The sequence below is a fragment of the Bos indicus x Bos taurus genome, chromosome 2 (assembly GCF_003369695.1).
Source record: "Bos indicus x Bos taurus breed Angus x Brahman F1 hybrid chromosome 2, Bos_hybrid_MaternalHap_v2.0, whole genome shotgun sequence".
NCBI classification, from domain to species: Eukaryota; Metazoa; Chordata; class Mammalia; order Artiodactyla; family Bovidae; genus Bos; species Bos indicus x Bos taurus.
Window position 1 is genome coordinate 9,526,709 of NC_040077.1, and position 17,174 is coordinate 9,543,882.

Here is a 17,174-nt window from a genome sequence, read left to right on the forward strand (position 1 = left end):
TAAGCTGTTATGACTTTGGAATGAAGTGTAGAATAGAAAGTAATACTGAATTTAGAGTTTAGCTTTAATCTGCTACTGCTAAGTTGTGTGATCCTGGGCCAAAGAAGCTCCTTTACAGAATTTCTCATTACAGACTATGCCTCTGGAGAGCACAGAATAAGGAGTAAAAGAATAAGGAGCTGTGGATGCATAGCAGCAATTCAGACAGACAGACCAAACGGAACAGAAACTGGATGAAAGGAGTTCCGTGTTGGCATGGCCATCTGGAAAGAGATAAAGAAGAAGGACCCAGAAGCATTAAGTTAGCAGATCCAGGACAGATACAATAAGCAAAGACCTCAACACTTTCTCCCTCTAGATATGACCATATGACGTGTCAGCCGGAACACTGTGGAAAACCCAGCAGAAAGACACAGTGGAGGAAGCAGAAGAAGTTGGGCAGGATGTGAAATAAGAAACATAAAAATTAATAAAAGAGGAAAGAAAAAAATGATTAAGCCATTCTTGGTTTGTCTATTGTTAACATCCAAAGGGCTTCAGGTCCTAAGGCAAACAGAAAAGAAAAAGATTTAAAGGGGAAAAATAGTGACAGGCTTTCTTGAAAACAACAACAAAACTGTATGCTTTCAAGTTACAGGGATATATGGCTTCCAAGAATAAAATTATATGATAGAGATCTTAACTGACAACGTAACTGGGATGAAACCCAACAATACATGTTAACTAATTCACTGACCTAGATGTAAACAGCTGCTATGTGCTTCAAGAAGTTGGGGGGAAAAGGCCAGGATCATTAGAAGAACTTTGAGGTAACTGCACAAGTCATATCAAAGACAATCAACTGCTTAGTTCATAAACTAAGACTGGATTTAATGATATGTGATAGTTGGCCACCTCATGTGAAGAGCTGACTCATTGGAAAAGACTCTGATGCTGGGAGGGATTGGGGGCAGGAGGAGAAGGGGATGACAGAGGATGAGATGGCTGGATGGCATCACTGACTCGATGGATGTGAGTCTGGGTGAACTCCGGGAGTTGGTGATGGACAGGGAGGCCTGGCGTGCTGCGATTCATGGGGTCGCAGAGAGTCGGACACGACTGAGTGACTGATCTGATCTGATCTGATCTGATCTTACACAGAGTTAAGAACTTAATACACATTTGAATTAACAACCAGGAGGCGGTGGGGGGGTGGGGAGCTGCTAAGTCGCTTCAGTCGTGGCCAACTCTGTGCGACCCCATAGACGGCAGCCCACGAGGCTCCCCCGTCCCTGGTATTCTCCAGGCAAGAACACTGGAGTGGGTTGCCAATGCCTTCTCCAGGGCGGGGTGGGGGGGTGGGGTGGTTAAAAAGCACGTTTTCTGCAGAAAGCACTAACTCCAAGGGATAAGGGTACAGAAAGGAAAACTCAAGAGCTGCTTTGTCCAATAGAAAAGCCACAGCAAGCTGCACGTGGCTTTTGAGCACTTGAAATGTACCTAGTATGACGGGGCGGCGTGGGGGCGGGCGCGGGCGGGGGTTGTTTGAGTTTTACATTTCATTTAATATTAATTTATTTAAATTTAAAAACTGATATTTGATTCTGCCACTGGAAAACTTTTAGTATAACTTTTAGAATAACTTGCCTATGTTATTCTAAAAGTTATACTAAAAGTTTTCCAGTTGCAAATTCTATGACTTCTAAATGCAGAAAAAATATCTGACGAAGCTTTAGCATCCGAATTGAGATGTGCTATAGTATAATAAACTCTGGATTTTGAAGACAGTAAAAAACAATATAAAGAATTTCATAGAAAAATGTGACTATTTGGAAATATGGTTTTTAAAGGGTAATTAAGTTAAAATGACATCGTTAGGGTGGGCCCTAATCCAATATGGTGGTGGTGGTGGTTAAATCGCTAAGTCATGTCCAACTCTTGCAGCCGCATGGACTGTGGCCTGCCAGGCTCCTCTGTCCATGGGATTCTCCAGGCAAGAATATTGGAGTGGGGTGCCATTTCCTTCTCCAGGGGATCTTCCCAACCCAGGATCGAACGCAGGTCTCTTGCATTGCAAGCAGATTCTTTACTGACTGAGCTATGAGGGAAGCCCTAATCAAATATGACCAGTGCTTTATAAGGAGATTAGAACACAGACACAGAGGGGAGACCACATAGAGACACAGGGAGAAAGTGACCACTACAAGCCAGTGGGAAAAGCTTCAGAGGAAACCAATAGCCCACACTTTGATCTCTGACTTTAAGCCTCCAGAATTGTGAGAAAATAAATTTCCATTATTTCACCACCCATTCTGTGGCACTTTGTAATAGCAGTCAGTCCTAGCAAACTAATACAGATATATTATTGAAATTACAGTCACCAGTTTTCTATTTTTTTTAATGTTACTGATCAGTAAATTTAAATTATGAATGTGTCTCACATTATATTTCTACTAGAAAGCAGTACTTTAAAGAGTGTACAGTAAAAAAAAGTGAGTAATATGATCAGGGAAATAAAGGGCCATTTTAGAGAGAAGTAAATAAGCATGGTGGGGTAGGTAATTAACACAGAAATGAGAGTTCATAATAAAACTAAGAATAGAGAAAGAAAGATGCCTGAGAATAGGTAATGTCCTTGTTGAAACAAAAGTAGAACACAGAGGAAACAAAGATTCAAATAATGAAGAAATGGAGGTAGAGAAAGGGAAGAAAGTCAAATATTAAAGTTATTATTTCCCTCAAATCAGATTCCAAAGTTAGGCAGTTTGATAAGCTGCCTTTAAATTATATTGGTATCAAAGAGATTGGTGATCCCAGTAAACTAATGTTAACACTAATAAATAGTTTCCGAAAAAATTCCACAATTATAAACAGAAAATAATCATAACCCATATATCAAAATGCATAATGTAAAATTAACAATTAACTTTTTTAAAAACTGTAAAACTGAACAACAGACTATAAGAGGCTCATATGTTCATTATTAAATTAATCAAAGTAAGACTGTGCATCCCCTAAAAATATAAATTGTAAAAAATACGAACTAAGAACAATGTTTGTAAGTTCTATACTAATGGGTAGTGGAAAGCAGCATCTATACTATTTACATGCAAAATAAATATAAGATAGCTATATAAAATAAATTATAAAATTAAAACTATAAAATGTAGCAAACATATAAAATATGTTCCTTATAAAATTCTGTGTTGCTGTATTTGATTTTATCAAAAGAATGATTTATATACTATATATGCATATGTGTGTATATACACTAGTTTTTTAAATATAAATCAAAGATAACATAAACTTGTTCAGCAAAATACTAAAATACTATGTATTACTTAGCATCTTGTTGTTTTCCTTGAATTACTTTATTGTTTTATGTATTCAAAATGCGACCTTGTCTTCCTCTGCATATAAGCTGAGTGGCTTTGAATGTCTCCTCCCCTCTGACTTCTCTGACTAAAAAGGCAACATTATAGAAGCAATCCTTGTACGGCTGAGTCCCTTTGCTGTGCACCTGAAACCATCTCAATATTGTTAATCTGCTATACTCCAATGCAAAAAGATTAAAAATATAAAATAAAAGCCATCCTTTATGCTATTTAAAAAATGAATTATAATATTTTTTAAAAAGATAAAAGAATAAAAAAGTACAGTACCTGTCGACTAACATTGGCAGGAGTAAATTGGTTAAGAATAGGTTGCAACCCTGTTGCATCAGCAGCTGTTCTATAATCCAACCAATACTCCATAAAAATAGTAATTGGAGTGAGTTTGTCTCTAAATTCAGATTCATCCTAAAAATGGAAAAGCTTTGAATTAATTACAACATCAACCTAAGTAAGACATCAAGCTATCTGTAGAAATCCGTAAGCGCACAATACAAAGCCAGCTGTACTCAGCCCTTGATCCAGTTCTACCAAAACTCTCTGTAAAACTACACTTACATAAGAATAGGATATCCATAAAGAAGACTATCATTATCCATTGAGAATCCTTAACCAACTTTGTTTTGCAATGTAATATTTGATTCACACAAAAATATATGAGACCTGTTAATAAAATGAGCACTCTGACACACACCCAATATAAATAATAACTAGGACATTACCTATATTGCTTAAGCTACCTACATGCTCTTTTCATCCCTCTGTCTTCCTTCCAGAGGTAATCATTCCATTAGCTTGCTCACAGTAGTGTATAGGTCTCTAAAACAGCATATTCTTCAGATTGCTTTTCCTGTTCATTTTAAAATGAGACCATACGTATTCTTCTGTTATTTGCTTCGACACTTTTTTAGAACATTCATTTGCATTATTGCATGTAGCAAGGTTAATTTTTATTGCTGAGTAACTGGAGTGGGTAGCCTTTCCCTTCTCAAGGGGATCTTCCCAACCCAGGGATCAAACCCAGATCTCTCACATTGCAGGATTCTTTACCAGCTGAGCCACAAGGGAAGCCCAAGAATACTGGAGTGGGGTAGCCCATCCCTTCCTCAGGGGATCTTCCCAACCCAGGAATTGAACCAGGGTCTCCTGCACTGCAGGCAGATTCTTTACCAACTGAGCTATCAGGGAAGCCCATGTTGAGTAATACTTATAATAAATCCACAGTTTATCAATTATTTTTTGGATTTCTTTGGGTTTTTGGTTTATTTTTGCTATTACAAAAAAAAAAAAATGTATCATTCTACACAGTGGAAAGGAGATTTGTCGGCTAAGATAATACCATATTATCTTCTAAAATCTTCACAGCATTTACACTGCCATCAGCAACACATAAGAATTCTCATTAATTCACAGCTGGACCAAGCAATAGGTACTGGTAGACTTTGCGTATAAAATGGTATTTCTTCATAGTTGAAGCTTGAGGTATTTGTCTTGTTTGCAAATATCATGAACAGTTATTTAATCAAAAACCTTTCCTGCACTTCAAGTAAGATGGCCATGTTTTCAGTCTATTCATGTGTGAAGTTGTACTTCTATACTTTTAATGTTAACCCACTCTAGGATACATGCAAGTTGGTCTGTTTTTTAATCTTCTTTATAAACAGCTTGGATTGAGTTTGCTTATATTTGGTTAGTAATTCTTTATCTATGTCTTTGTGTAAGACTCATGAATTCTTGTTTATACTATCCTTGGCCAGTCTAGGTATCAATTACACTAGCTTCAGAGAATAAACTGGAAATACATCTTGTTTTTCTATTCTTTCTAAGAGCTTAATATTGGAATATCTCATTCCTGACAGCTTAGACATTATTGCCTATAAAATTATTTAGGTCTTGTGATCTGTTTGTGTAAAGACTTTTAAACTGCCAGTTCAATTTTCAGAATGGTTTATATGGTTAGTTTATATGGTTAAGTGGATTGTTTGGGTTTTCTATTTCTTCAAGTAACAGTTGTATCATGTTTTTCTAAGAATGTTTTTGTTTTCTTGGTACAAGGTTGTTCATAATATTCTATTATTTTAATTCCTCCATTATCTATGTGCCTGCGAGCAAAGTTGCTTCAGTCATATCCGACTCTTTGCTGCCCCACAGACTGTACCCCTCCAGACTCCTCTGTCCATGGGATTTCCCAGGCAAGAATACCGGAGTGGGTAACCATTCTCTTCTCCTGGGCATCTTCCCAACCCAGGGATCGAACCCAGGGTCTCCCACACTCTAGGTAGATTTTTTACTGCTGAGTCACCAGGAATGTCCTTTTTTAATTTTTAATTTTGTGGAGGTTTTTGGGTTTTTTTCCCCTTCATTTTTTCCCTCAAGCTTTCATTTAAACAGCATTTAAGGCTATATACATTTACCTCTATATTATGCTTTTGGGATATTCTACATATTTTGATATTTCCATTATACTTTACTTCTAAGTAAATTTCTAGTATGATCTTTTTTTAAATCCATAAGTTGCTTAAAATCACAATTCCTAATTCTCAATTTAAATTTGTTACTGATTTCTAAATATTGCACTATAATCAAACAGCATATATTCTATGATTTCAATTTTATTAAATTTGTTCAGACTTCCTATATGTATATTGGGAACTTTTATATTCTCTAAATGTTGGATGCCAAGTTCTATATAGAGTTTATTAATTATGTTGAGTCTTCTATATCTTTACTGATATCTTTGTCTTTTAAATCAAAGTTCACCCTTTATTTCTTTCAATATTTTATATACATTTATACTTTGTAACTGATAATTCTAAATCTCAAGTCTTTCCATGGGGTGGCAAAGAGTCGGAGACGACTGAGCAACTTTCACTTTACTTTTCCAGGACTAAGATTTGTTTGCTGTGTCTTCTAATGGCTTACTCTCTGTTTCTTTAGTACTTTAGAAATGAATTCCTATTTGATTTGAACTTAACCTGTGGGACCTGTACTAGATTGTTCCAGTGAAAACTTGCACTTACTCTTGCAAGAGTCAGGGGCATCTTTGTTTTGGGGACACTTTAGCCCTGTGGAAAAATCTAGACCTAATACAGAGGTTCAGGTCAGACCCCTAGCTTGCAGCAGGCCCCAGGTGACTCTGAACCCCCATAATGGTGTTGGCAAGTACTGCTCCCCTCTGCCCAGGTTCCATCCCTCCCTCTCTAGCTACCCTGACTCATACACTTGCTTACAACTCACAAGTCAGGTTTGCCAATGGAGTTTTTTAATTGATTACTTGGGGAGGGGTAGATTTATTTTACGGTCTTGAGAGTCCAGTTAATACATTTGTCATAATTTAATAAGGCCACCTGACAAGAGTAGATGTCCATTACTCAAGTCTGACTCTTTAAAAAGCCCTGTTTCCTCAACTGCATTTTTCTGTTTTCTTGTTTATTCACCACCAAAAAAACTTTTACAGAAAGGAAAAATCATTCAGATGAAAAAATAATACATAGAAAGATAAGAAACATAAAAGTATGTCTTACCCGCAGATATGCGATCAGCTCCTCACACTGCATCTGTCCCCCCCTTGAGATGGTCATGTTCTTGGAGTGACCCGGGGACCTGTTATGGAGAAAGAGTGCTCGTCGAATTGCTCCTTTCTGCTTGAGTTTATCCAAAAGAAGCTCCACCTGGAAGTCTATACAAACCAAAGGATTTATAACCAACATAATCTTTATGGACACCTACCTGTCCTAAATATCTCAAGTTTTCATGTAAAGAGAGATATACAGACATTTCTTAAGAAGTAACTTCCTTCTAATTCATTCTTAAAAAGTCTATCCGGTATAGTGAGACCACAACATATTAATTCTGAATAAATATTTAATAATTAATTAATCCAACCATTCCCAGCTTAATGTCATCTAATAATTCAGACACTAGATAATGATAAAACAACTAGCAGATAGAAGGGAATTTTTTTTTCTTTTCACTTAAGCTGAGAGGAGGAAGTTCAGAAATAAGATATGTGAATAATTAAGACTTCCACCACTAATGCAGGTAGCAGCACTCCTGCTGATTGTGAGTAAGAAATGTTTACTAATCTGCACCCATACATTCACTACCGTGATGAATGAGCAGTTTGTATCAATTCCAACTCCTACTTCTAATAAAGCTACCATATCAAACTATCAGGTAAATATGTCTCTTGTGAAGCAAATGACCAAACAAAGCTGACCAGGTCAGGAATCATCTTAAAAAGAATGTGCAGCCAAGAATCAAGCATAGTTGCTAGATTACTAGCTTTTAAGATTCAGTTCTTCTTAAATAGTTTCTTCAAAGGAGATAAGAATGTAGATCTTTAAAACCACAAGTCTCCTTTCAAGTTCCTCTAAATGCTCAACTTCATAACAAATCTGAGTGAAAACCCAGGATTATTTTGCTTCCAGTTCTGTTCCATCCACTCTTTGAGAGACAGCAAGCGCCTGCCTCTAGCCTCTTGAAACTGCCATTTCCTCCGCAAAATACGTGTCCAGGTAATCCCTTAGCTCCTTCATTTCCTTCAAGTCTTTACTGAAAAACTACCTTCCTTGCCACCCTATGTGAACTTCAGACACAAACACACCTCCCAACAGACTCAGTCCCTCTGTTAAGAGCTTCACTGTTATTTCTTAGCATTTACACTGAAAAATCTCCACAATAGTTACTGAACTCTCCTACCCTGCTTTCAGAATCACATAAACAATTTTTTGGAAAAAAAGAGTGAAGTTAGTATTTTCTGTGTGGGTTAAACTTAGTGGTCAAAACTTTTTCTCCTTCTCTCTTTCTAAATTTCTTCTCTCTTTCTACTCCTGAAATTACCAGGGTTTCTCCGGCACATAAAATATAAACTTCTCAGTAGGTAACTGACTTTATAAGCAATGATATTCATTTTTCCTGAAGTTCATTTGTCTCACATTTGTAACTTTAACTTTCTCAAGGCCGTATTTATCACTAATTTTTCAGAATGCCAATAAATAAATGTATTATCTCTGAACTGGCTTAAGAGCTGCCAAACAAAATAATTATGTTGTAATTTTAAATGTCTTTTACATAAACATTCAAATAAAAAAAAAATAACAACTATCTGAATAGTTATTCAGATATCCTAGAACTTTTTTAAGTGCTGCATACGCAGCACCATTATATATAATTTTTCCATAGAACACTTACCAAGCTTCGTAGGAAGTGCTCCTTTGCCATCTGCCTTTAAGCAGAACCTGACATTAAAACTGTAAAAAAATAAAAAATACATACAAATCCCATAATCCAGTTTAAACATTTTTTAATATCATCCAAATCTCACATTTCTTCTTTTTTAAATCTCACATTTCTAATACTTAGTTTACACTGTGAAGCCTTGTATCTTTCTTTACATCTTAATATTATTTTTATACATTAAACTATACAGAATATTCTAACTCATTCTTCAGTAACAGGCACATTTCCTTTCACAATACTTTAATGAGACAAAAAAGAAAAAAAAGTTCCTAACCTCCTCTCAAGTTTATAGAATCTCTTTGACAAATCTAAATGAGGAAAATGACAGTCCAGATTTAAAATAAATATCTCACTTATTTAAAAGCCCCGCAAAGCTCCCTTTAATTAGTGAGCTCCTCTAGAATAGCATTTTTCACAGCTTATTACTAGGTCATGACATCAGTTTACTGGGCTGTGGTCAGCATCTTAAAAAAACGAATGTATGTGTAAAACTGATGTAAGTATCAAGGGTAAGATTTCATGAAACTTAAGTTTAAAAACGTATGTTTACTGGATTATGATGTAAAATGTGTTTCATCCTATAATCAAAAACATGTGAAAGCTACTGCTCTAGTTAATGTATTCAAAGCCTTCACACTGTTACCAGAATAAGCAAAACCTTGAAAATGTCACTGCCAATCAATGAAAATGAAGACCAAATACTATTGAACTTTTAAAGCACTCTGATGAAAGAAATAAAATTTTTATTGTATACATGTTTGTTTTATATATTATAAACAAAATTTTGAAAAATGATTTTAATAATAACAATACTTCAAAAACAAAATCAGGAAAAATATCTTTCCATTAGATCATTTGAAGTAAAATTTTCCCAGCTTCCAATCATTCAACCCTTCATATATAAGTTCTCTTTGATTTTTCTGTGTAAGTAAGAAACACGAACATTGTTTCCCAAAGTTGGGTACTTACAGTCAGTTTATATGGATCAGGACTTTTCATTACTAATTTTATATTTATGTTGACATGCATGAGAAAGACTGGTTTCTCCATTTTATTTTAATATGTTTTAAAGTAAAACATGAGTCAGTTTAAAGGAAAAAAATCTTAAATTATAAATACAAATAAAATAAAAAATAGTAAAAAAAAAATCACATGATATAGTGAAAAGTAATAAAAAATGTAAACTTGAAAAATAGAGAAGAATTTCAGACATTAAGTTTACAGAAAAAGTTACATTTTTCTTCAGAAATTAGTAAAAGAACAAATAGAAGACCAATACCTTCAAGCAAAATAATTCTTTTCATACAATGAGTCACAGATACTAAATCTGAAAAACATCATTATTTTTTAAAAATCAAAATCAAAATCAAAATGTTCACTGGTTTTTTTATTTTTGATATATTCATTTTTCAAAAATTAGTTTTATACTAGTTTATAGAATATTTCTAGAGGCTTATATGTACCCTCTTTGGAACAATATTTGTAAATTCAATCTATGACAAGAAAATAGAGTATATCCATAGAAACTGTTTCAGTAATATTTCAGCCCACTCCCCCATTTTCAATTAATTTTATAATGATTGAACCAATAATTATAACTATTATTAAACAAAAACCCTTACCAGGAAACTTTGAGATCTGTCCCAGGCAGAGGGCAGGTTTTATTTTCTTGATTTAAAATGCTAGGGTACACTTCAAGGCCAGCATTTACAGTGATAACTGGTCTGGCCCTGGTTTTAAAAAAAAAGAAAAAAAGTTATTTAAAATGATACACTGATCTAAGTACTTCAGGATCACGTTCATGGTGTATACAGCACAATGTTCACTAAAGCAGTGTCTGTAATAGCACAAAGAATAGAAACAATCTAAACGTAGAAAGACCAAACAGCTCAGTTTGCCCCAGACTGTCTTGATTTTATCAGTGAAAGTTCCATGACCTGGTAAAGCCCCCTCAATTCCAGGCAAAGCAGGACCACTGGTCACAACCTATCTGAACACAGCCCATTAAAGCAGGATGATTAAACAAGTCGGGGGATAGCTACCTAATGCAGCTGCAATACAAGAGGGAGATGAGTGCTGTAAAGCCATCTGCACTAATATGGGATGATATTAGCCAGGAGAGAATTTTAGTATGACAGGAAAAAAAACCACCATGTAAAAAGGATGCGTGCACATATTCACACACACAATTTTGTAATGCACAGAATGTTTCTGGTAGGATATACTAATGAACTAGTAACTGGTGTGAGAGGAAGTATATATTTTTTATTGTATGCCCTTTTTATATTGCTTGACATTTTACCACATGCCTGTATTACTGCTATTACTATTAATAGCAATTTTTAAAACTAAACAATAAATTAAAATAAATATAGTTTTCCAAAGTTCAGATGTACATGTTTATGCTCTGTAAAAAAAATACAGCAGGCTCAGGTCAGTGTGCTTGTTCCAATCATGACAAATCCAAGAACCTGTATGGTCGCAAGCTGCTCTGAGAGGCACAATCAAGTTGACCTACACTACACAAGAGCGTTAGTTTTCCTGCCAGATATAAGCACAGTCCATAGAAGTGTAAACATCTTAATCTACTTGCGAAGCTAGATGATACCGTAAGGCATGAGGAACTGATGAAACACAGAGAATTACTGGAAATACGGATGAAGCTGGGAACTAGAGACATGTAGATTTACACATATTACTCTGATAAAAATATTTATTTTGGGAGTCATTACATCCTTCCCCAGTGGTCTCAGAATACTGTGGCACAAATACCAAGTTAATTTCTTGTCTCTTAGAGGAAAATGTAACTTTTATACTTTTAAATGTAACTCGTATACTTTTAAATTCATAAAATCTAAAACACAGGAGAACATCTTTGAACAAATTTAAAGAACAAAGATGGAAAATTCTTAATGCTTTTCTAATAAAAAACAATCTACTGCTTTCTCTATTCTGGGGATCTCCTTGTATCACTCCTCCTTGCCTGAAGTGAATCTTGAATAGAAAGAACAAATTTTATCATTAATTCAAGAAAATTAAAATGAAATTTAAGCACTGGTACTTAACTATAAAACTTCCATATAATTCATAACACTCCTGTAGTATCAGATATGGAAAGTCTTACCTGTATAATACAGCTCTATCGACACCAAAAGCTCCTACAATTAAGTCTTAAAAGAGAATAGAAAAAATACGTTAATAATAATAGTTTTTTAAAATTCACATACCATTCTATAAAGCTCTCCATGTACATAATAAAGATTAGATTTAGACATAGACTCAAAGTTCTTCATCAGTGATTTTAAGACAACATCTAAAAGGCTAAAATTTATATGAAAACTTTACACTATTATCAATGACAAACACTTTCATAACACTAATTTTTTCATCCATCCAGGTAGATAAGAATCTTCTGAATAGATACTGAGTAAAAATCAGCACCAATGAAGAAGGATATACCACCCAAACACACATTCCCAAAGGTAAAAGCTTTATAGATGCCTGTGGATTTTTTTAATTTAGTTTTTTTTTTAATTTATTTCCTTTTAACTGAAGGATAACTATAATATTGTGTTGGTTTCTGCCATATATCAACATGCATCAGCCATAGGGATACATTTGCCTGTGGACTTAAATTTCTCTTTCTCTGAAACAAAAAAATTTTTGAATTTTGTGTTTTGAAACAAAACAAAATTTTTTTCTTTTTTTGAAACAAAATAAAACCAAAATACAAACACAGTTGATTCTTGAACAACATGGGTTTGAACTGTGAAAATCTACTTATACATGGATTTTTTTTTTTTTCACAGAAAGTACTACAGCACTACACAACCCAAGGTTGGTTCACAACCAGAACTGTTGATACAGAGGTCGAGTGTAGTCAGTTATAGATGAACTTTTGAGTGTGCAGAGGGTCAGCACCCTTAACACACTGTCCAAGGATCAACTGTACCTAGAATCCTTAGAATGACAGCAGATAGCATCCAAATCAACAAGAACAGAATGCGTTAGTCTTCACATGTATCTTTACACGTAGCTAGTACCACTGGTTCACAATCAGGAAAAATGAAATCAGAACTCTATCTCACAGTATATGCATGCGTGTGTGCTAAGTCACTTCAGTGTGTCTGACTTTGTGATCCCATGGACTGTAGTCCAATAGGCTTACCCAAGCTAAATTTGACAAAGCTCTTTCTAAGCAGAAAAGTACATGAGAAACCATAAAGACAGGTACAATGGATCACAAAAGAATTAGGAACTTTTTTATGCCCCTAAAGAAAACATCACAGGGAACAGAGCTGTCTGTGCTCCATTCCCCTCAGTGATGACCACCTGCCTTGAACAATGGCAGGGCTTGAACAGCAGCTGAAATACTAAATTAAACTGACTTATAACATAGAATCAAGAGAGGAGTAATTAATATTAGGTTGGTGCAAAAGTAATTAATATTAGGTTGGTGCCATTTGATACTGGAATATATCCTTAAATGAATGGGGTTATGTTATACATCATTTCAATGTGCATTTCTCGCTTTACGTTTTTTTGCTAATGACTTAATACTTGCTGTATATTTTATTTTAGACTATGGAAATGATGTTAGACAAAAAGCAAAATTGAGTGACTTTCTTATTCAAGTTCAAAGTGGGTCACAGACAGCAGCGGAGACAATTCACAACATCAACAAAGCATTTGGCCAAGGAACTGTTGATGAACATACAGGCCGTTGGTAATTCAAGAAGTTTTCCAAATGAGATGAGAGCCTTGAAGATTAGGAGCGTAGTGGCCGGCCATCAGAAGTTGACAACCACCAATTGAAAGGATCATCAAAGTGGATCCTCTTACAACTACACAAGAAGTTGAAGAACTCAACGCTGACCATTCTATACTTGTCTGGCATTTGAAGCCAATTGGAAAGGTGAAAAAGCTAGATAAGTACGTGCCTTGTGAGCTGACCGAAAATCAAAATAGTTCTTTTGAAGTGTCATCTTCTCTTATTCTATGCAACAACAATGAACCATTTCTCAATCATATTGTTACCTGTGATGAAAAGTGGATTTTATACAAAACTGGTGACAATCAGCTCAGTGGTTAGACTGAGAAGAAACTCCAAATCACTTTCCAAAGCCAAATTTGCACCAAAAAAGGTCATGGTCACTATTTGGTGGTCTGCTGCTGGTCTGATCCACTATAGCTTTCTAAATCCCAGTGAAACCATTATATCTGAGAAGTATGCTCAGCAAATTGGTGAGATGTATGGAGAACTACATCACTTGCAGCAGGCATTGCTCAACAGAAAGGGCCCAATTCTTCTTCACAACGACCCCTGACTGTATGTTGCACAATCAATGCTTCTAAAGTTGAACAAATTGGGCTACAAGTTTTCCCTCATCTTCCATATTCACCTGATCTCTCACAACTGACTACCACTTCTTCAAGCATCTTGACCACTTAATGCAGCGAAAATGCTTCCACAACCAGCAGGAAACAGAAAATGCTTTCCGAGAGGTTCGTCAAATCCTGAAGCACAGATTTTTACACTACAGGATTAAACAAACTTATCTCTCACTGGCAAAAATGTGTTTATTGTAATGGTTCCTATTTTGATTAACAAAGATGTGTTTGAACCTAGTTATAATGATTTAAAGTCCACGGTCTGAAACTGCAATGACATTTGCACCAACCTACTACTACTGGCTGTTAGGACTGAAAAATCTAAGATGCACTATTTATTTCTAGGAAGCACCTGGATATCCATTCTTGTCTATATCCGTGGCTCCTTTCATGGAATAGCCGAAGCTTGGTGGCATGCTCCGAGCTGCCCACTTCCCTTCAAGGATCTGAGACGGTACTGCATTCAAGCCTGTGGGTCTTCCATTGAAAATATAAACAATTCCTTTTTTATCTTCACCCCCATATGGAGCAGCAATTGCAATATCTGAGGGGGAAAAGGAAGAGGGGGAGAGTAAGGAGGGGGGAAAGGGGTAGGGGGAAGGTAAAGAAGATATGAGAGTGGGAGGGAGGAGAGAATAGATGGAGAAAATAAGTCAGAGTACTCATCATTATTTCTGTGGAGAAGATCCTAACATCTTTAGAATCCATGTATTGATACCATGATAAATATCAAACTTCAGTAGGGTACTCTTAAAAGCAAAAACCAAACTCAAGGAGATTCAAGCAAACAGTATGGAAATGACATTAACTTGGAGCCATATATTCTGGGTCTGATCTTGGACAAATCACTTAACCTTTCTTGACCTCAAATGACTCATCCTTAAAACAGAGAGGAGGGGACATGTCCAAATATTCATCTAAGGTTCATTCTAGCTCTCAAAATTCTTGTTAATTTAATTGGGCATGGTTTGGGGGTTTTTTGTTTTGTTTTTTTGAGAAATCAATCTGGTTCAGAGACATGAACGCTATGATTTCATCTCTATCTTAATCAATTTATACTGAATTTTTTTAAAAGTTTGAAATTCTTAAAAAGAAAAAAACAAACAAACAAACAACCAAATGGTCACTATAACCTTTCTTAACTCCAGAATATATTATGAATACTATGTCCACTTCCCTCTACCTTTCTGGCCCCACACTGGACAAGCCATTCTCATCCTTTGCCTGGACCCCTACAGGAGTCTAAGTGCCTCCCACTTCTACTCTTGCCTCTATAATCCATTCTCCTCAAGACTGCCAAATGTTAATATCATGTCACTTTCCTTCTTAAAAATCCTTCAATTATTTCCCCAAGCATTCAAATGCCACCTAGTTTGTCCATTCATCACCCCACCTCTAACCCAACCCCAGATCTTCCTACCAATCCTGGCCTTTACACTCACCAGGTTAGCCCCCATCTCTGGATTTATACTTGCTGTGCCCTCTGCTTTATAGGCTCTTGCTCCAGAGCTTTTCAAGCTTTGCTCCTACTGTTTGTCCAAAATGGCAGAGCGTTCTTCCCTGGCCCGTCTGTGGAGTAACAGCTTCTCCTTCCTCTGTCTAGGCACTCTCTATCACATCACCTTGCCTTTGTTTGTCTAAACCCACGGCCTTTATCACTACCTGAATTTCCCCTTTATGTGTTTACGCTATTGGTCCTCTACAAAACATAAATTTCCTAAGAACAAAGATGTGTTCATCTTGCTTATAACAGCCCCTAAATACCAGCCATTTCAAACTGCCTCAGTTTTCTTAATATACCTAAAGTGGTTTCACCCCCCTCAACGTAGCCTCCCGAGACATCAAAGACACCTCGTCACTCATTTTTTAAGACGGTTATACCCAGGAATATCTCAAACACTGTGATGACTACTTTCTAGTGTTTACTTGTTCATATTAAACTTTCTCCTATTGATGCTAAATTCCTTAAGGACATGGATGGGCTCTAATTCATCCTCTCATTTTTAGCACTTACCACAGTGCTTAGCTTGCAGTAAGCACCAACTAAGAATTTGTTATCCTTAAATAAAAAGTAGTTTTAAAATTATGTAAAAGTTCTTCTTTATCTTTCTTTAAGTTTTAAAAGATCAATATAAATTCTAAATTGACATATGCACTAAGAAAGTTTTTATTAAAATACAATTTTCCAACAGAAGATGGCTCTACTACTGAGAGACAGTTTTAAAAAAATTCTCTTTACCTTTCCTAAACCTTTGTTATTTTGTATATTCTAATCATGTCTTCTCTTGGCTGGTATCTGTCTAGTCTGGAGAGCCCTCCTTTTTCATGTAATCAATCTACTCCTTTGATCATTTTAGTTTCTTTTTCTGTGCTTTTCCCCCTCTGCCTTTCTGGAGAAGTATTGACAAAAACTCCACGTAATTGTGGAACCTAATTTTATTATTGTTTTCAGTATCCCTCTTGATCATACCTAGGGTTTTCCCAGTGGGTGTTAAGTGGAAAGAGAGGAAAATAGGAGCAAAGACAAAAAAAAGAGTCAATGTCATCAGGTCTGAATAAGGAAAAGATCCAGGTTATAATTAATACACACACACATACAGACTATATGGGACAATAAGACCTCAGGAGACACTTTGGGAGCAAAAAAAGAAAAAATCATCCTCAATGGTATCTAGCTCTAAAAGTAAAATCTCTTTGTAAAACTGTTATAAAACTTTGATATTTTTTAGCTGTCACTGCTTATAATTTTTGTGTTCACAGTACATTTTAATAGGAATAGGGAAAGCAAGATGAGACGCTATCTGGATTACGATATTAAAGAAACGTTCTTTAAAGTGGCTGGAATATTCTCAAAACAGGGTGAAGGCAAACATGTCCAGGTTTTCCCAAAATGCCTGGAGACAGGCCCATCCTCAGCAAAGAACCTGTTAAATTTACTCAAGGTAGAACTTCGAATCTGGCCCTGTTTTCTAGGTAGTTTTTGTTATCAAAAGTTAATGATTTGATCTGTTCTATAGTATTCTTCTCAAGTTCTACATTGAGTTTTATACTAGAATTCCATTTATGTTCTCCTGGTGGTAAAAAACAACCTTTAAGATTATTTTAGGAGGCAAAATGTCCCCTTGAGTAGTTTTTCCACTAACAATGAAAACTTCTACGGTGAGAGATGAT

At 35.6% G+C, this 17,174-nt stretch overlaps 1 protein-coding gene across 3 annotated transcripts in view; it reads right to left on the reverse strand.

Annotated features, from left to right (window-relative positions):
* ITGAV (integrin subunit alpha V) overlaps nt 1-17,174 on the reverse strand; it is a 108,964-nt gene that overhangs the window by 19,703 nt on the left and 72,087 nt on the right. For all 3 annotated transcript variants that reach the window (XM_027555860.1, XM_027555869.1, XM_027555876.1), the window contains 6 exons: nt 14,356-14,547; nt 11,737-11,782; nt 10,235-10,342; nt 8,565-8,623; nt 6,896-7,050; nt 3,642-3,779 (listed from right to left, as the gene is read on the reverse strand). In XM_027555860.1, the coding sequence (XP_027411661.1) occupies nt 3,642-3,779; nt 6,896-7,050; nt 8,565-8,623; nt 10,235-10,342; nt 11,737-11,782; nt 14,356-14,547 (698 nt within the window). The remainder of the gene's footprint in view (nt 1-3,641; nt 3,780-6,895; nt 7,051-8,564; nt 8,624-10,234; nt 10,343-11,736; nt 11,783-14,355; nt 14,548-17,174) is intronic.